At 45.3% G+C, this 20,886-nt stretch overlaps 1 protein-coding gene across 2 annotated transcripts in view; it reads left to right on the forward strand.

Annotated features, from left to right (window-relative positions):
- PPP6R1 (protein phosphatase 6 regulatory subunit 1) overlaps positions 1 to 20,886 on the forward strand; it is a 178,414-nt gene that overhangs the window by 149,291 nt on the left and 8,237 nt on the right. For both annotated transcript variants that reach the window (XM_033960861.1, XM_033960863.1), the window contains exons 21-22: positions 5,140 to 5,302; positions 17,571 to 17,672. In XM_033960861.1, the coding sequence (XP_033816752.1) occupies positions 5,140 to 5,302; positions 17,571 to 17,672 (265 nt within the window). The remainder of the gene's footprint in view (positions 1 to 5,139; positions 5,303 to 17,570; positions 17,673 to 20,886) is intronic.

Below are 20,886 nucleotides of genomic sequence, written 5' to 3' on the forward strand. Positions count from 1 at the left end.
GATGTCCTCTTTAATGTATAGTGCTACCCCTCCACCTAACCTGCCCTCTCTGTCCTGACGAAGTAGATTGTACCCCGGTATAGCCATATCCCACCCATGTGCGTCCGTGAACCAAGTCTCGGATATTGCCACCACGTCCAGGTTGGCATCCCTTATTTCAGTTTCCAGTTCTAGAATTTTATTGCCTAAACTGTGTGCATTAACATACATGGCCCTCCACACTTTGTGTTTGTGTTTGCCGAGTCCCTGTAAGGCTATTCCTGACTGAGTCTGTGTGGCTCCTAGAGAACTGTTTGCAAATTGGGTCCTTACCTCGGAAACAGAGTGTCAACTCGTCCCATCAGGATAGTTCCTTTCCACACCAGTATATGAGTAGGTCCCCTTCCCCAACTTACCTAGTTTAAAGCCCTGCGAAGCAGGCGGGCTAGTCGGTATCCGAAGACGTTCTTACCTCTGCTGGTCAAATGGAGTCCGTCTGGTCCCTGTAGTCCCTGCAGCGCCTCTCTATGATCCAGGAATCCGAAGTTCATATCTCGACACCATCCTTGTAGCCATTCGTTCGTTCTCAGGATGCATTCATCTCTGGCTCTTCCCTTGCCTCTAACTGGGAGGATTGATGAGAAGACTACCTGCGCACTTGTCTGCTTCAGCCTCTCACCCAAGGCTCCAAAGTCTCTGGTGATGGTCTCTGGGGTGTTCCTGGTAGTGTCATTCGTACCTATATGGATAAGAAGCATAGGAAAATGGTCATGAGGTGTAAATAGTTTACCCAGGCTGGTGGTGACGTCCAGTATTTTGGCTCCAGGCAGACAGCAAACCTCTCTTGAGTGAGCATCCGGTCTGCAGATTGGTCCCTCGGTGCCCCTCAGCATGGAGTCCCCAATGACTATAACTCTGCGCTTCTTCCGTTGTGGAGGGGGAAGTCGGTCAGCAGATGGGGTTGCGTGTTGGGCCTGCTCCTGTTCTTCGAGTTCTTCGTGCTGGGCCTGCTCCTGTACCTTGTCGGCAGCTTCTTCCTGAAGAATCTGGAATCTATTCTTCAGGACGAGTTGAGGGGTTGATGTAGGGTTGGCCTGTTGGGAAGAAAAAGAAGAGGATGAAGAGATTGAAAAAGGGAGGGGGGGAATCTTCTATGTTTACCTGTGGAAGAGGTCACCAACTGCCAGGTGTCATTGCCGCCAACCATTTCCTGTATCCCAAATGTTGGCTTCACCCTCGGGGGTGTTAAACCTGGCAGGTCTCGTGCTGGGTCCTTCTCCCCACCTTCCTCCACCTCCCCAAATTTTTGTAGAGGTGCCTAAGCTGGTGGCCTGACCCCCTGGTTGGTCAGCCTTCCAGCTTTGAGAGCTGTGGAGTCTGTTCTAATTAAGTTAAAAAACAAAACTCTGAGGTATGCCAATCTAAAGGGCTCATTTCCCTTTAAAACCACCTTTTTTTTCTGTATTCTCTCATCTAACCGGCACTTTTCTTTCAGCTAGGGCAGTTTTCAGCACAATGAGCACTTTTAAAGGGAAAAAGTGCTCCAGACGCGAGGTACTCGCAACCGACCTGTGCAAGCATTGTGTAAGCTGGAGCGGTGGGGGAGTCACATTGGCCGGTGACCAGGACACCCCGCCACATGTACTTTGCAAGCTGGCTTTAGATCGTGGGGAAGCCGCCAACAGTCAGGATTAAAAGGATTCCCTTTTCGCATCAGTTGGTTCCTCAGCCTCAGCATCAAGAAGTCCCAGGCTTTCCAGATGCGACAGGCCGCAGAAGCTCCAATTTTGGCGGGAACCTCCTCTTTCATTTCTGTCACCTCAGGTGACCATCCCCCTTTTCTGGAAATACAGGTGCAAGGTGGGGCAGGGTCCCCTGCTGGGGCAGGGAGTCCCTTGGGGCCGCCGGGGGATTTTCCCCCTGAATTTATGTTGGCACTCTGTAAACCTTATGTGCTGGAGGTTCTGTGTCCACTCCGGGGATCTCGGATGGAGGGGGATGTTTTTGCCCTCGACCTCCTCTCCGGTGCGGCCCCATACAGTGATAGTTTTGCCCCCCTCTACTCCTCTCTCGTCCAAGTGCTCGAGGGTTTCTTGGGATGAGGATTATTGCCCAGAGGAGCAAGATGTTATTGATAAGGACCTGGACCCTTGGGAAGATTTCCACAATCCTCTTGGGGGGTCGGATTCCGCTAACAAGGGGTTGAGCACCCCCCTGCTGGCGAAGATGTGTCAGTGGTGCACATTTTTCAGTGGGAAGAGCTTCATGAGCTAATTCTTCAGGTCTCCTCGATTTTGCACTTTGAGGACACTGTGTCAGAGCCCCTACATACGGTGGACCCATTGCTTAAGAGAATATGCTCTGCTCCCCGCTCTTTTCCTATGCATCAGGATATTTGGGACATTATGCTCGCACAGGGGCAAGTGCCAGAAGCTCCCTTTTGTTTTGCTTGCTCCATGGCCCACCTGTATCCCATTCCTGAAGGGGATAGGGACACTTTGAAGTCGCCTGTGTTGGACGCGGTGGTCTCGGCAATCTCTAGGCATACCGTGCCTGTTGAGGGACCCTGAGGAGCATAAGATGAAGTCCCTCCTTAAACAGAGTTTTGATGTGACAGCTTTGGCGGTCCAGGCAGCAAAGTGTGGTGGGCTGGTGGCTCAGGCGTGTTTTCGCTGGGCTGAGCATGTGCTTGACAGTAAATCTGAGGATTAGGAATTGCTAAAGCACGAAGTGGCAAAGATTGAATTAGGTGCTTCTTATCTTTCAGATGCCATATATGACCTCTTGCGAGCTTCTGCCAAGTCGTTGGCTTTTGCAGTGGCAGCTCACTGTACCTTGTGGCTGCGCGCTTGGTCGGCAGATTCGGCGTCCAAAGCTAAGTTGATAAAATTTCCCTTTAAAGGATCTTTCTTGGTTGGTGAGGACCTGAACAAGTTGGTTCAGACTCACTGATTCTAAAGTGCCTCGTTTGCCTGAGGATAGGCCTAGGCCGCTGGCCAACGGAAGGGCTGTTGTATGTGTTCCCTCCGTGGCCATTAGTGGGCAGAGTTCTTCTCCGCATAGTTTGACATCCAGATCTTGTGGTTCTGGTGGCTCCGGATTGTCCCAGGTGGCCGTTGTATGTGGATCTGGTGAGGCATCTGGTGGCGGATCCTCTTCCTCTGCCTCTCTTGGACGACCTTCTGACTCAGGGTCCCATTCCAATATTTGATACTGGTCCCTTCTGTCCTACAGCTTGGCTCTTGAAAGGGATCGCCTAGGTAAGAAGGGGTATTTAGATAGTGATCTCAACTCTCTTGGGGGCACTGAGATTTTCCACCTCTTGGGCTTATGTGAGGGTTTGGCATCTATTTGAGGAGTGGTGTGCTGCGTGTGGAGTGGTCTCTTTTCGCGCTTCCTTGCCTACCATCTTAGAGTTCTTGCAGGATGGCCTGGATAGGGGACTGGCTTGGTCTTCTCTCCGGGTTCAACTTGCGGCCTCTCGTGGGTTGTTGAAAGATCAGCGTTTGACTGCCTTTCCTGATGTGATTCACTTCTTGCGGGCGATCAAATTGCTCAAGCCTCCCTGTTCTATCTTGGAATCTGAATCTGGTTCTGTCGGTTCTAGTGCGCCCACCTTTTAAACCGTTGAGCGACTGTTCTTTGAAGGACCTTACTCTTAAAGTGGTCTTCTTGGTGGCTATTACTTCTGCTAGACGTGTGTGAGCTGCAGGCTTTCTTTTGTAGAGCTCCCTTTGTGGAGTTTTCTAGGGAGCAGCTTGTCTTGCAGCCTTTCCATGTACCTCAGGCAGTGGTTCTCCCAGTGTTAGGTAGCTGGGAGGGCTCTTCTGAGCAGACAGTTGCAAATGTTGGATGTAAGTGGGGTCCTTTGCTCTTATGTGCAGAGGACCCAGGAGATCAGGAAATCAGATTATCTTTGTCCTTCTCGCGGGTCCTCGTAAGGGGGATAGCGCTGGATTAAAGAGACTATTGCTTCCGCTTATTTTCTGAAGAAAAAGTCTGTTCCAGAATTTCTCAAGGCTCATTCCACTCGGGGTTAGTCAGCTTCTTGGGCTGAGTCTTCTCTAGTGCCTCCAGTGGATATTTGTAAGGCTGCAGTTTGGTCTTCTCTCCAGTCCTTTGTCAGACCTTACCATGTCTATGTTCAATTGCGTCGGGATACGGTATTTGGTGAACGTGTTCTGGTGTCAGCCCTTCGGAGGGTCCCACCCTTAATGGGTACTGCTTTTGTCCATCCCATTCATAAAGACTATACCAGTCTACCAGACGCTACAGAAGGAGAAATTAGGTTCTTACATAATTTTCTTTCTGTTAGCCTTTAGACTGGTATAGTCCCCCATCCTGTCTGTCTTTGTGCAGTGATTGCGGGGTTTTGTTTTGCTCGCGTGCAGATTTTGTTTTTTTCTACGGATTCTAGAATTTTTCTAGGGCCAGGGAGAATTAAGAATAGTGGCTATGGCTCTGTTGGCTTAGCTGGTATGCTGTTGGGATATTTTCTATACCAAGATTAAGTTCTACACATGTTCCAACAGTTATTTACAGATGTTTGTTGTTTTTTCACTCCTATTCGAAGTATGTTTTACTGTTTGCAGTTGAAGTCTTTCCTAGGTTCTGCTTGGCTATTCAGCAGACTGGATTGCAAGAGGGAAAACTATCCTGATATACAAGTTTGTTCTCAGTCTCCACCTGCTGGTAGCAGTGAGGTATATAACCCATTCGTAAGGACTATATCTGTCTACAAGCTAACAGAAAAAAAATTAGCAGGTAAGAACCTAATTTCTCCTTTCACCTCATGGTGAATTGGTTGTTCTTATCAGTGAAGGCATGGGAAGAGAGTTGGCCGCAGGGATGGGACTTCGGCCTGAGGTTTGGGGAGATGTCTGCAGTGTGCAGTTCAAGACTAGGTTTAGTATGTGAAAGTGGGTGATCTCCTGCACACATGCTGGCCGTACTGTGTAAAACATGTTCCAGGCCAATGAATGCATGTCTGCTGATGGCTTCACTTCAAGAGTATCTGATGTCCACCCAATTTCAAGAGCTGCTGAACAAGATGTTCTTTCGCCCACCTACACGGTGGGTAGATTTCTTTCAGTCCTTTGAGCTTGAAAGCTTTTCCCACAGCATGAGAGTAACTCCTGAAATTCTTCTCCTTCCTTCCAGGAACCTCACCAACCTCAGCCAGGCAGGGCAACCTACATGATTGCCTGGCAGCTGAGCATGGTATCTCAGGAGTGCCAGAGGGGCTCACACCCAACAACCAAGTAGACTTGAATGATAAGGAAGAGGAGCCTATCAGTTCGCCTGTGGCAGCGACCAGTGAAAGGTAAAGTGTGAGGAGTGCTGCATATGGAAGCAGCAGTGAAATGATTGAATTTTTTCAAATTAATACCTCAGATGAAATTACCATAGAAACATTATGGGATGCATTTAAGGCTACCATGAGAAGGGAATATTATTTCATATTCGGCATATATTAGAAAACAGCTTAAAAAACAATTTTTTATTTTGGAAAAGGAAATTAAACATTTGGAAGCTAAATTAGTTGATAAGTGAGAGTAATGTACCCTACAGGCCTTATTAAAAGCAAAGGGTAAATATAATGAGAGATCTTCAAAAATGGTAAGGAAATGGTCTTGGAGAATGAGATGTACAGTGTCAGCATCTATGAGGCAAACTTGATTCTTTTTATTGCATAGAGCGTTTTGGGCCTCAGTTCGTTTACAAAAGTTGGATTGCTCTAAATCTAATAGATGCTGGCATTGTAATCTTGAAGTAGGGACATTGGATCATTTAAATTTTTTTTGTCCCTATATTATGTTATTTTGGAATTCAATTTGGACTCAAGTTAACTGTCTTCTAGAGAATCATGTTGCGTTATCCTATGACACTATTTTGTTTGGTATATCTATGAGGAAAAAAAGTCAAATTTCGTCGAGTAATAATAAACTTTTGTTAATCATGACAGGGGTCGCCATTCAGCATATTACCAAAAATTGGAAAAACTACTCTAATCTTAGCTATACATTTTGGTGGAACTCATTATGCCATATTTATAAGATGGAACGAGCTCTTGCTACGCAGAAAGGGACTTACAATAAGTTTATAAAGATCTGGGGGCCAATGGAAAAATATTGTAATGAGTAGACATCACTTTTTATTGGAGATTATATTTTATGCATTGGGGGGTGGGGGGTGGTATATTTTCCATTGAGAGTTTGTTTTTATTTCTTTAGATAGGGCGGGAGGTAGGGGATTAATATTTTTATTTTAGATGATTTGGAAAGATGTTTAAGTGTTGTATTGAAATTATAATGATTATATTTCTGTACACTTATTGTATGTTTGAAAATGATTCATGAATTTTAATTTCAGTAGGGTAGGGGGTGGGGATATATACTTTTGTTCTTGATGATATGATTAAGATTTTCAAGTGTTACATTGAAATTTAATGGATATATTATTGTACATTTGTTTATGATTTAAAATGAATAAAGAATTAATAGATAGAATATGTAAAAAAAAATAAAAATAACACATTCATATACATATTCTTTCTTATTAATTAAACCTTTAGTAAAAACCTAGACCTCCCCCCACTCCCACATTTGCAAATATACATACAATGGAAAATGGCGTCTATTCATTGCAATAAGTTGTCAATGGTCCCCAAATCTTTTTAAATTTATTATAATTCCCTTTTTGTATTGCAATTGATTTTTCCATTTTATAAATGTGACATAACGAACTCCACCTCCATTTTATAAATGTGACATAACGAACTCCACCAGAAACTATAATTGAGTCTACTGTTATGTATGACGACTCCTGTCATAATCAATAAAAGTCTATTATCCCAGGACAAGCAGGCAGGTATTCTCACTAGTGGGTGATGTCATCCGACAGAGCCACGATACGGACGTCTCACAAGCATACTTGCTTGCAGAAACTCAGAAGTTTCGAGATGCCCGTATCGCGCATGCGCCAGTGCCTTCCCGCCCGATGGCCTGTGCGTGTTTCCTCAGTTCTTTTTTTTCCGCGGAGCTGAGAAGTTTACTTCAATTCTGCGCTAATTGAACCCATGTTTCTTGCCTTCTAATCACCGTGGTTTTGAGTTATTTTACTCTTTATCGTGTGTTTTCTTTCTTCGGTTTCTTATTTTTTTTAAAAAAAAAATTCTTCCGGTGATTCGACCGGGTCGGCTGCGTGGCTCAGGCCCAGCTCCTTCGATCTTGCGGCGGAGCTTTTTTGGCCTATGTCCTGGCCAATTACCAGTTTTAAAAAGTGTAGCAAGTGCCAGCGCGCAATTTCGTTGACGGATCCGCATCAACGCTGCCTGCAGTGTCTTGGTCCAGAACATTTTCCGAAATCGTGCCAGCCTTGTTCCACTCTCACAGCACGTGCGTTTAAGCGTCGATGTTTTTTGTGGGAGTCGATGTTCAAGATGGAAGCTGCTAAAGAGCCTTCGGCTTCGCCTTCGACCAGCGCTTCGCCTGCGTCTGCAAAGCCTCCCACCACTCCTGCTGCACCGGGTCTCCTCAAGCCGGCTTCCTTCGTTCCGGCTTCGACCCCGCCTCCTGCTCCGGTGCTTTCCTCCGTCTCCTCGGATCAGGTACCTCCGCCTCCCATTCCAGCAGTGGTTCTCAAAGTGCCGAAGGCTTCCAAGCCAAAGCACTCGACCACGAAAGAACGCGAAGACCGTTCAGGAGGTCCCACTTTAGGTGCGGCTCCCTCCTTGTCGGCTTCGTTACGTTCCATTATGGAGGCTCAGTTCATCGAGCTTATGACCACTGTGGGACCCAAGTTGCTAGCCAAGATTCAGGGTGACCAACCAGTTCCTCGGGGGGGGGGCGAGCCGCCCCATCCTCCTCCTCCGCCTCGCCGTTCACTCTCGCTGCTCGGCGAGGAGGAGCGGTGCACAGTGGCTGGTCCCTCGAGGCGGGCCTCTTTTAGTGACATGCCCCCTTTAGAGCCTATTATGCCTCCGGACGAGGATATTTGGAATCCTCCTTCGAGTAATCGAAGCCCTGGGCATCGCAAACAGGAAGAGTTCTTCCGCACTCCTTACCAGGCCTGGGATGCATCTCGAGAGGCGTTGAATCTCCCGCCTCTTCGCTCTACTGCCTCCAGTCCCATTTACCCCTTAGAGGCTTCTGGGGACCATTCTAAGCACCGCCGATCTAGATCCCCTTCCAGACATCGGGAGGGGCGTTTGTCCAGGCATTCCTCTCGACACTCTACAGTCTCGCCTCAGAAGAAGCTGCCTCGTGTGGGGTATTCCTCTTCGGATGTCTCCCCTCCTCCGGGACCGGAGTTCGAAGATCCCTGTGGTTCGTTCTCGCCCTGTCGATCACAAGCCTCTGTGGATCCCGAGGCCTCAACTTCGTCCCGACGGCCTGTGTTAGCAGACCAATTGTCCTTTTCATCTTTCCTCCGGCAGATGGCGGATGACCTGGACATCACCTTGGACTCCGGTTCACGATACTCCAAGGAGTATCTCGACACTATGCATTTGCCTCATCCTCCTGCCGAGTCTCTTCGCCTTCCTCTTCACAAACTCCTTGACCAAACTTTCATGAGGTGTTTTGAAACGCCGTACTCTATCCCTGCTGTTCCTGGCAAGTTGGATGGCAGGTACCGAACGGTGCATCACAAGGATTCGAGGGTTCTCAACTCTCTCATCAGTCCCTGTTGGTCGAATCCTCTCTTAAGAGGTCCCATCCGTCCCAGATGTATGCCTCGGTGCCTCCGGGCAGAGAAGGCCGGATTATGGATAAATTCGGTAGGCGCATATACCAGAACTCGATGATGGCTTCCCGAGTTCTCAATTATACTTTTCATTTTGCAACTTATTTGGAGTTCTTCCTGCCTGTGCTTCGGAAGTTTACGCCTTACATCGAGTCTCAGGCTCGCTTCGAATTCGAGGAAGTGGTCGCCTCACTGTCCCAGCTGCGCCTTCAATTGATGCAATCCTCCTATGATGCCTTCAAACTCTCGGCATGGGCTGCCGCTTGTTCTGTGGCTATGCGTCGTTTGGCGTGGCTTCGGACCATTGACATGGACCTGAATCTCCAGGGCAGACTTGCCAACGTTCCTTGTGCGGGAGCAGATTGTTTGACGAATCCATCGAGACCGTGACGAAGAAACTGTCTGACCATGAGAAATCTTTTCAGTCCATTCTTCGACCCAAGCCTAAGCCTCAACAGTCTCGACCTTCTCGACCACCTTTGATCTATCAGTGGCACTATGCACCTCGGCAGGCCCCTGCTGCGAGACAACCAGCGAAGAGACAACCTCCACAGAAGGCTCAACAAAAACCTCAGCCTTCTACTGTCCCCAAGGCTCCTCAGCCTTTTTGACTCTCTCTTAGGGAGCATAACCAATCTCGTTCTGCCTTTCCCTGTTTTTCCCATTGGGGGGTCGCCTCCATCATTTTTATCATTGATGGGCAGCTATCACCACCGACCTCTGGGTCCTTACCATCATCAAGGAAGGGTACTCTCTACTGTTTCATCGGGTCCCCCCGGACCACCCTCCAAGAGAGTATCCTTCAAACTTGACTCAGACCGCCCTTCTTCTTCAGGAAGCGCAGGCTTTGCTCCGGCTCCGGGCCGTCGAGCCGGTCCCTGTGGACCAACACAACCGGGGTTTTTACTCACGGTACTTCCTTGTTCTGAAGAAAACAGGCGACCTGCGACCTATTCTGGACCTCAGGATCCTCAACAAGTTCCTGGTCAAGGAGAGATTTCGCATGTTGACCCTTGCGTCTCTCTTCCCCCTCCTCGAGCAGAACGACTGGTTGTGCTCTCTGGATCTCAAGGAGGCCTACACTCACATTCCCATTCATCCGGCCTCTCGCAAATTCCTCAGATTTCGGGTGGGACATCTACATCTGCAGTATCGAGTGCTTCCCTTCGGCCTGTCCTCGTCTCCCAGAGTCTTCACAAAGTGTCTGGTGGTGGTGGCCGCTGCATTCCGGAACCATGGTCTTCAGGTGTTTCCCTACCTCGACGACTGGCTCATCAAAGCCGCCTCGGCTCCAGGGGTCATCTTGGCGACCCAAAAGACTATCTGGTTCCTGCAGAGTTTGGGGTTCGAGATCAACTTCCCAAAATCTCAGCTGCAACCGACCCAGTCTCTTCCCTTCATCAGGGCGGTTCTCGATACTATTCAGCTCAGAGCATTCCTTCCTCCTCAGCGCCTGGATGCTCTGCTTCATCTCTGCCAGTCCATCTCAGCGAGACACATGATGGTTCTTCTGGGCCACATGGCCTCTACAGTTCATGTGACTCCTTTTGCCAGACTTCACCTCAGAATTCCTCTGTGGACCTTGGCTTCTCAATGGACACAGGTGTCAGATCCTTTGACTCGTCACATCTTAGTCACTCCTGCTCTTCAGCAGTCTCTACTTTGGTGGATGACCTCTTCGATTCTATCCAGAGGTTTGCTGTTTCACACTCCTCCCCATCAGAAGGTTCTCACGACAGATTCTTCGACCTATGTAATGTAATGTAATGTAATGTAATTTATTTCTTATATACCGCTACATCCGTTAGGTTCTAAGCGGTTTACAGAAAATATACATTAAGATTAGAAATAAGAAAGGTACTTGAAAAATTCCCTTACTGTCCCGAAGGCTCACAATCTAACTAAAGTACCTGGAGGGTAATAGAGAAGTGAAAAGTAGAGTTAGAGGAAAAATAAAAATAAAATAAACATTTTAATAAGACAGCATTGATCTACGGTAAATACTTTGGAAGGTAGAAGAGAGGAGAGAAAGGAATAGAAGCAGAAGGGGGAGCCGTTGAACAGTAGAATTCTGGAGAAATTTAAATGATAGAAATAGAACAAAACAAAGACAAAAGGCAAAACAATAGATAAGATTAAAGATAAATCATAAGCTGGAAAGAAAAATAAAATAAAACTTTGTCTTCAATCCATGGGGATCATCTGGACGCTCTTCGCACTCAGGGGTTCTGGACAAGTGCGGACCGGCTATATCATATCAACTTTCTGGAGCTCAGAGCTATCTTCAATGCTCTTCAAGCGTTTCAACATCTGCTTCACGACATGGTGGTCCTCATTCGCACAGACAATCAGGTCGCCATGTAATATGTCAACAAGCAGGGGGGCACGGGCTCGGCCTCCCTCTGCCAGGAAGCTCTCAGAGTCTGGGATTGGGCGATTCGCCACAACACCTTCCTCAAAGCTGTCTACATTCAGGGGGCGGACAATGCCCTGGCGGACAACTTGAGTCATCTTCTCCAACCTCACGAATGGACCCTCCATTCCAGGCCCCTTCGTCAGATCTTTTCTCAGTGGGGGACGCCTCAGATAGTCCTCTTTGCGGCTCCCCACAACTTCAAACTGCCTCAATTTTGCTCCAGGATCTACACTCCTCATCACCTCGAGACAGATGCTTTTCTGTTGGATTGGGGGAATCGCTTTCTGTATGTGTTTCCTCCATTTCTACTCATTCAAAAGACTCTAGTCAAATTGAAATCCGACCATGCCACCATGATTCTGATAGTTCCTCGGTGGCCCAGACAGTCTTGGTACTCCTTTCTACTTCAACTCAGCAGCAGGGAGCCATTCCTTCTTCCAGTGTTTCCTTCACTGCTTACTCAGCAACAAGGATCTCTACTCCATCCCAACCTGCAGTCTCTCCACCTGACAGCTTGGTTCCTCTCAACGTAACCTCTCACCAGTTTTCCCAGGCGGTGAGGGAGGTACTGGAGGCTTCTAGGAAGCCGGCTACTAGACAATGCTTCTCCCAGAAGTGGACTAGATTCTCTTCCTGGTGTGTTTCTAATTGTAAGGAGCCTCAGAGAGCCTCCCTGTCTTCTGTATTGGACTATCTTCTACACCTATCTCAGACTGGCCTCAAGTCTACATCTATACGAGCCTACCTGAGTGCTATTGCGGCTTTCCATCAGCCTCTACAAGGGAAACCTCTCTCTGCTCATCCTGTGGTTTCCAGATTTATGAAAGGACTTTTCCATGTCAATCCTCCTCTCAAACCTCCTCCAGTGATTTGGGATCTCAACGTTGTCCTTTCTCAGCTTATGAAACCTCCTTTTGAGCCTCTCAACAAGGCTCTGCTGAAGTTTCTCACTTGGAAAGTAGTTTTTCTGGTTGCCCTCACTTCTGCTCGTAGGGTCAGTGAGCTTCAGGCCTTAGTGGCCGATCCACCTTTCACAGTATTCCATCATGACAAGGTGGTCCTCTGTACTCATCCGAAATTCCTACCTAAAGTGGTCTCTGAATTTCATCTCAACCAATCCATAGTTCTTCCTGTGTTTTTTCCAAAGCCTCATTCTCATCCTGGAGAATCAGCTCTTCACACTCTGGATTGTAAACGTGCTTTGACTTTCTACCTGGATCGCACCAAACCACACAGAACTGCTCCTCAACTTTTCGTCTCCTTTGATCCGAACAAGTTGGGACGCCCTGTTTCGAAGCGTACCATCTCCAACTGGTTGGCGGCTTGCATCTCTTTCTGCTATTCCCAGGCTGGATTACCCCTTCCCTGTAGGGTCACAGCCCATAAGGTCAGAGCGATGGCGGCCTCTGTTGCCTTCCTCAGATCGACACCGATTGAGGAGATTTGTAAGGCTGCCACTTGGTCCTCGGTTCATACATTCACCTCTCATTATTGTCTGGATACTTTCTCCAGACGGGATGGACAGTTTGGCCAAACAGTGTTACAAAATTTATTCTCTTAAGTTGCCAACTCTCCCACCATCCCATTGAGGTTAGCTTGGAGGTCACCCACTAGTGAGAATACCTGCCTGCTTGTCCTGGGATAAAGCAATGTTACTTACCGTAACAGTTGTTATCCAGGGACAGCAGGCAGCTATTCTCACGTCCCACCCACCTCCCCTAGATTGGCTTCTCTGCTAGCTACCTGAACTGAGGAGACACGCCCGGAGCATCGGGCGGGAAGGCACTGGCGCATGCGCGGTACAGGCATCTCGAAACTTCTGAGTTTCTGCAAGCAAGTATGCTTGTGAGACGTCCGTATCGGGGCTCTGTCGGATGACATCACCCACTAGTGAGAATAGCTGCCTGCTGTCCCTGGATAACAACTGTTACGGTAAGTAACATTGCTATATTGAACTAGGCCAGTACTGGACAGACTTGCACGGTCTGGGTCTGTGTATGGCCGTTTGGTGGAGGATGGGCTGGGGAGGGCTTCAATGGCTGGGAGGGTGTAGATGGGCTGGAGTAAGTCTTAACAGAGATTTCGGCAGTTGGAACCCAAGCACAGCACCGGGTAAAGCTTTGGATTCTTATCTAGAAATAGCTAAGAAGAAAAAAAATTTAAATTGAATCAGGTTGGGCAGACTGGATGGACCATTTGGGTCTTTATCTGCTGTCATCTACTATGTTATTATGTTACTATGTAATACATAATATTTAAATTATTATAAAATATGAATATAAGTATGATATATTGTACTTAAAGTGTTCCTGAAGAAAATCAAGTGTGTATTTATAAGATTATATGAATTTTTCTGATACACTTGTTGTAATATGCAAAATTGAATAAAGAAATTTTAAAAAAAAAAGTATAGTTAAGTCTGCTATAATTTTTTTCAATTCCTGGTGATATGTTGTATGGCGACTCCTGTCATAATCAATAAAAGTTTGTTGTTACTTGATGAAATTCAACTTTTTATTCTCATTGATGTACCGAATATAATTGTATCGTATGATAATGCTACATGGTTCTCTAACAAACAATTAATTTGACACTAAATTGATTTCCAAAACGCCATGATACAGGGACAATAGAATATTAAATGATCCAGAGTCCCTGCTTCCAGGTTACAATGCCAGCATCTATTAGACTTAGAGCTATCCAACTTTTGTAATCGAATTGGGGTCCAAAATGCTCTATGTAACACAAAGAACCAAGTTTGTCTCATAGATGCAGACTGTATATCTCATCCTCCAAGACCAAATTCGTGGCCATTGAGACGCAGAAATTTGATGCTTAATCTCAATGCTCCAAATGTCTCTAAGACCAGTCTTTGGTTTTTTATTCATAAATCCAGATATCAATTTATACCATTGTGCGGCCTGGTGTCCCAAGAAATCCGCCTGAAAGCATAAAAACTCCAGACTATACTGATTATTAAGATTTTTCCATTCAAGGAACCCTTCATGAATAGCCTCCTTCAGCTGCAACCATTTAAAGCTTTGTGATTTGTGAAGACCATATATTTATGTTGCAACTGTGAAAAATCAAGCAGTTTACCATTTGAAATAACATCATCTAAAATCCGTATACCTGCAATAATCCAATGCTTCCATATGATTTTAAATCCGCCAATTTGAGTCTTTGAGTTTAGCCATATAGATTGATTTGTTTATTTGTGTATTGGGTTAGGTGTTAAATTACTGACATAACGCAATGTTTTCCATGTATCCATCAATATTCTGTTCTCTTTATATATTCTAGGCATCTTTACACTGAGAACATGAGATAAATGTAAAGGAAACATGAGTCGCCATTCCAAATACAACCAATATGGGGTATTTTCCATGAGCTCTGGGAGGACCCAATACATACCCTGGCGTAAAATATAGGCTTGATGATACCTATAAAAGTTTGGAAAATTTACCCCACCCTCCGCATTCGGTTTTTGTAAAGATACTAAAGCAATTCTAGGCATTTTACCCAGCCAAACAAATTTTGTAAGAATACCATGTAACTTTTTATAAAAGGACCCTTGAAAAAAAACTGGTATCATGCTTATTAGATAACAAACCACAGGCAATATCATCATGTTAATAGTTTGGACTCTCTCCCACCAAGAAAGATGTAAAGGATTCCATTGCCACACATTTCTGTTACTTTTTTTAATAAAAAATTTTCATTCTCTTTCATTGTGTCTTCCAGTGTATTTTTATCCTAATACCTAAATACTTTAAACCATCTTCCTTCCATACAAATGAGAATAAATTAAATAAGCCTTTAGTACAATGCACATTAAGTGGAAGAATTTCTGACTTGCTCCAATTTATCTTATATCCTGAAAATTTTCCAAATTTCTCTATCAACTCAAGCAAGCATGGAATGGTAGTTTCTGGATTTCTCAAATAAAGCAGTATATCATCTGCATATGCAGAGACTTTATATTCCCAATCTGTATAAAGTCTCTGCATACAGGGTATTTATTCAATTTTCTATACTGTTCTCCCAGGGGAGCTCAGAACTCACCCAGAAAGTTCCTACTCTTTAAACTTCATAAATACCTATTCCCCTTACTTTAATTAATGAACATTCATTCATAGTCAAAGCATGCTCACATAAATAAGAACACTGGTTAGACCAGTGTTTTTCAACCGCTGTTCCGCGGCACACTAGTGTGCCGCGAGATGTTGCCTGGTGTGCCGCAGGGCCGCCGGGCCCGGAGCTGACAGGGGGCCCGAGGCAGGGGCGCCAGTAGCTCGCCAAGGCAAAGTGAGTCGATCACCCAGGACTCACTTTGTCTTGGCGATCTAATCTATCGAGCCGATAAGTCTTCTTCTCCCCGACGTCAATTCTGCAGTCGGAGAGGAAGTTCGGGCCAGCCAATCGCTGCCTGGCTGGGCGGAACTTCCTTTCCGATTGTAGAATTGACGTCAGGGAGAGCATGCGTCGGCGTCGGCTTTGGGGCCTGTTATCCATTGGTGGGTCCTGTTCCCCGATGGCAGCGGCAGTGGCAGTGGCTTGGGGAACGGCAGGGAGAAAGAAAGAAAGGGGGCAGGCAGGGAAACAGAAGGAAAGAAGAGAAACAGAAAAAAAGAAAGAAAGGTCAGGGAGAGAGGAAGAAAAAGTTGGGGGAGGGAATGAGGTGTGGAGGAGAGAAAGCATACAGGCTGATAGAAGGGAAGAAAGATTGGATGCACAGTCAGAAGAAGAAAGTGCAACCAGAAATCACCAGACAAGGTAGGAAAAATGATTTTATTTTAAATTTAGCAAAGTGGAGGCAGTATTACCACAGTTTTCAAAGGAATATGCCCAAATAACTTAATAGTTAACTGGGTAAATTCCCAGAGATGAAAACTTCCCTTCACTTACTATGCACAGTTCTGAATTTATATCTGCTGTCTATATTTTACAATATGGTCACCTTTTACTAAACTGCAATAGTGGTTTTTAGCGCAGGGAGCCTATGAGCGTCAAGAGCAGCGCTGGGCATTCAGCGCAGCTCCCTGCGCTAAAAACTGCTATTGTGGTTTAATAAAAAGGATGGAGGGTATATTTGTCTATTTTTGTATGCTATAAAATCCAAATACAGGGAGAGACTGAGAGCTGTTGACGAAGAGCTACGTGTGTGTCTTTCTTCGATTCCAGCCAGAATATCAGCTTTGTGTTCAGCCAAACAGGCCCAGGTTTCGCACTGAATAAAGTATTTTATAATTTTTATTTCGTAATAAAGTAATTATAAAATACTTTCTTTGTGTTTATTTGATTCCTATTCAAGAGAATTACTTTATATATAGTCAATATAGGCAGAGAGTTAAATTTTTTAACATTTTCTAATGGTGGTGTGCCTCGTGATTTTTTTCATGAAACAAGTGTGCCTTTGCCCAAAAAAGGTTGAAAAACACTGGGTTAGACACTAATATCAAATGCCAATTAATAGTCTATAATAAAGATAGCCACCACTTCAATAAACAGACCTAGAACTCACAGTCTATCACCTCTCATCTGATATTAAAACAAACATTCAACTTTTCCCTTTAATGCTACAAATAAATAACATATGGCATTAGAAAAGATCCAATCTTAATATGGCAGTGTATCCATTTCTTTTCCTTTTCCCAATGCTTTCTGTTTTTGTGTAGTTCAAGATAATAATGTTGACGTTGCAAACAGTAATGAAAGAATAATGCAGCCTTTAGTAATCTCACTGATTAGCAAATGGTGCAGCGAAGAAGTGACACCAAGGCAAGGTTTCTGTCCACTTTATCCAACGTTAGCCAACAATCTTCTAGTCTTTCCAAATAGAGATACACAAATTTCACCAGATGGCAGCAAATGGATTCAAGTAAAAGTAAATCTCAAAGTATCTCTTCTTGAATATTTAATACTCGTCTCTCACCCAAAACTCTTCCTCATTCTGGATCGTTAAATCTCCATACATCAAGAGCACCATACGGTGAGATGATTTAAACTTTATATTTTCAGGTTACAACAACTATTAGAAAGTCATATTTTTTTTTTCCAATTTATTCAATTTCAATGACAGCAGATAAAGACCCAAATGGTCCATCCAGTCAGCCCAACCTGATTCAATTTACATTTTTTTAATTTTTTTTTCTTAGCTATTTTCTGGACAAGAATCCAATTCAATTCAATTAATGTTCTTTCAATTCAAATGTTATTTCTTGATACACTTGATGCAAGTTGTAAAATGAATAAAAATTATAAACCAATAAAAAAAAGTCATATTGAACCAAAAATAAGAAGTGTTAAAATGGGTATTTGACAGGTACTTGACAGTTAATTCGTAGATAAGTAAGGATTCACAGTACTCATTTTTAAAAGCTGGCTGTGCTAAGATACCTTCTCTTCCTCTGGTTTTTCTTGCATGCAGGACAGAATCAGCGCCATCTACCTCCGAGACTGCAGAGGCTGGGTTTCTCCCAGGAGAGAGTACAGAGGGCAGTTGTTTGCAGAGGCCGCCGCTGGTGGGCAGGTGAGATTGGGAAGAGGGGTTAGTCGCAGGGCAAGTTGTCCTAAGCTGCTTGAACAGTTGCAAAAAGATTTGTGCATTTCATTTATAATACATATCCTAATATAAATGAAACAGTATCCTCTTATTGTAGTGGTGGATCTTGGTCTTTTTCTCTATTGAGAGAGAGGAATCAGTAGTGTATGTACTAAAAATATTCAAAGTTAAACAACAACTTTTTTTTTTTTAATTCTTTATTCATTTTAAATCATAGAACAAGTGCACAAAAATACAACCATTATAACTTCAATAAAACACTTGAAAACCTTTCCATGTCATCTAGAACAAAAACATATATCCCCTCCCTCCCACCCTTCTTAAAGTAATTTAAACAAAAGTTCAACAAATAGTACACTATTAATAAATACAAATATAATGTATACTACTAATACCACCCCCCACTCCCATTGTGTAAATATAATCTCCCATAGAAAGTGATGTTTACTCATTATAAAATTTTTCCAATGGTCCCCAGATCTTTTTAAAATTATTATACGTCCCTTTCTGCATAGCAATTGCTCTCTCCATTTATGGCATAAAGAATTCCACCAAAATGTATAATTGAGATTAGAACAACAATTTATTATTTCTTTATTGTTCCTCCAGACCGGCACAGAATGGATGGGTTTACGCTCCTCTGCCAGTGGTAGGAGACTGAGAACAAATTGACATTTGGCAGTAATACAAGTGGGCTGTGCAGTCCCATCTACAATCATTCTGTTCTCAGTCTCCAGCAGATGGAGTGGTAGGGGGTGGGCTGAGATCACAATGGATCAGGGGGTTCTAGAGGTGATTCCAGACGGTTATGCTCTATAATTTTCCTGTCCTTTGAAAGATTTTCTTTCCTCTCCTTGTCAGGCAATTTGGAAGAGGAGGGCTTTTCGGCAGACGCTGCTCAGGTTGCTGGACCTCAAAGCGGTGGTTCCAGTGCCTCCTCAGGAGACTTGCACCTGCAGAACTCCATTTATTTCGTGATAACCAAGAAAGAGGAGTCCTTTTGGCGCATTTTGAATCTGAAGGGTGTCAACAGAGCTCTCTGGGTTCCATCTTTTCGAATGGAAACACTGAAATCCGTAGTTCTTGCTGTCCAGCCTGGAGAATTTCTGACTTCTTTAGCACTCTCCAGACCAGTATAGGTTAATCTTTACGAGCAGGTATATATCCATTCTTGTACAAGCTCTTGGGATGCTTAACGGATGGGATCTTGTATCTCTATAAGCTTCAGCTGCAGGGCAACTAAAAGATCCCTCCCCTTTGGGCTACCTGCCCGGGAGCTTCCTGTCTTGCTTCAGTTTGTTACTACAGCTTCACTGCTTGGTTTCACATTTAATTCTGCTCGTGATTTTTTTCACTTTCTAGTCTTATTTTGATTTTTTTCGCGGGTTTGCCCACGTGCTGCAGATCAACTCTATGCGAGTGATCTTTCAGCGGGAGATCGCAGACATGTTAACATTTGTCTGCTTCTGGAGGGTGCTCTGTAAGCCTGAAACTGCAGTAAGTCCTCTGGATAGCCTGCAGTTTGAATCAGATCTCCAGGTTCGGGAGCCATCTCTCCCCTGGTTCGTCCGCAAAGGGGTAGAGCGCAGGCTGCTGCGGTTCCGAGGAGGTATGCCGGGATCAGAACCGCGCTGTGGGTCTTCCCTGAGGGGTCCTGATGGTTGTGATCTGAGGTGGCAGGGAAGTTGAGGTGGCCAGAAGATCTGACATTCCAGTTTAATCAGCTCCTGAAGTATGATCTCCCTATGCTTGCACTATGTAATGCTGGCTGCCATTAAATGCATTGCAGCACATGTCTCTGTGTGGTGTCTGTGAGTCACAGAGTTTGCCGATTTTGGGGGGTCCTCAAATCAGGGTTTTGGGGGGTTTCCCTGCATGCCCTGGTCCCCACCTGTAAAATCCTAAAATCACTGTTTTTAGCATTTTCCTGCGTTTTTAATGGCCGTTTTTATGTCAAACCTGCACATGCAGTGGCCATCTTGGATTTTCTTTAAAGTTTTTAAAACTATATTTTTTTGGACTTAGAAGCTTCATTTTTGCTCCAAACTTCACAGATGGCCATCTCAGGACAGGATGGCATGGATTCATGCTGTAAATCCGGCAGATGGCTTGCAGTTGCGCAGCCGCGTATTCTGTGCACCATGGCCCGTCAGGCGCGTTTCTAGTGTGTGGATTCCACACTTTCCTCCTCCAGAGAGTACCTGCTTTCCTCTATTGCCGCCAGAGTCGCATTCCCAGCATCCGGGACGCCACAACTGCGCGAGGAGGGCATTGTCGCATAAACGCAGGCGCAGTTCCAGGGAAAGTCTCATCGTTCTTCAGACAATTTCAAATCTGAGTCCCGCTGATCAGCTCAGGCTGCCGAGGACTATTTTCCGCCAGAAATTGTGGATATGTTGTCTCAGGCCTTCATGAGAAAGCGGGTTATGCCTGTGTCTCCCTTTCAGACTGCGGTGCAGCAGTCTGTACAGCCTTTGGATTCCAGCATGTCAATCTGATCCTTGCTGGTATGCCTGAGCGTCAGCAGCAACTTCCTGCTATTGTTGTGGTACCTGCATCAATTTCTAAGCCGTTGCGGTCGCACGGCGATTCGGCAGGTCCCACTGCGTGACCAGCCTAGCATATCTCGGGGATTCCCAGAACGCTGATTCTCACGATGTGGTAGAGTATCCGATGGTGCACAGGCTAAGTCCAGTTGCCTTCCTGATTTTATCTCTGAATCCCTGCGGACATTGGGACTTGATTCTGACTGCAGTTCAGACGGAGTGTTCGATCATGTGTTCCACATGTCTGTTTTCCGCTGCATTTCTGGATTTTGAGGATTCGACAGAAATGCTCTTGGAGGTTGGGGGGCCCTTGAGGATCCCCTGAAGTACGATAGGGCCATGGCTAAATTGTATCCCATTGCTTCGGCATTTTCCATGCACCTAGTCCTGCCGTGGGTGGATTTGGCGGTGGCTCAGCTCCCCAAATGTACCTCCTTGCCCTTGGATGGTGGGATTGTCCTGCCGGATGTCTAGGACCATAAGCTGGATTTTGTCTTGCAGTGCCTTTTTGATTCTGCTGCGAAAGGGGTGCGAGCTGCAGCGGCCGCTTCCTTTGTGGCCTAGGCATGTCATACTAAATCTCTATCATACTTTGACGGTTTTCGCTACGCTGGGAGCTTATTCAGTTTCTGCTA

The sequence above is a fragment of the Geotrypetes seraphini genome, chromosome 10, assembly GCF_902459505.1.
Source record: "Geotrypetes seraphini chromosome 10, aGeoSer1.1, whole genome shotgun sequence".
In the NCBI taxonomy this organism is placed as follows: Eukaryota; Metazoa; Chordata; class Amphibia; order Gymnophiona; family Dermophiidae; genus Geotrypetes; species Geotrypetes seraphini.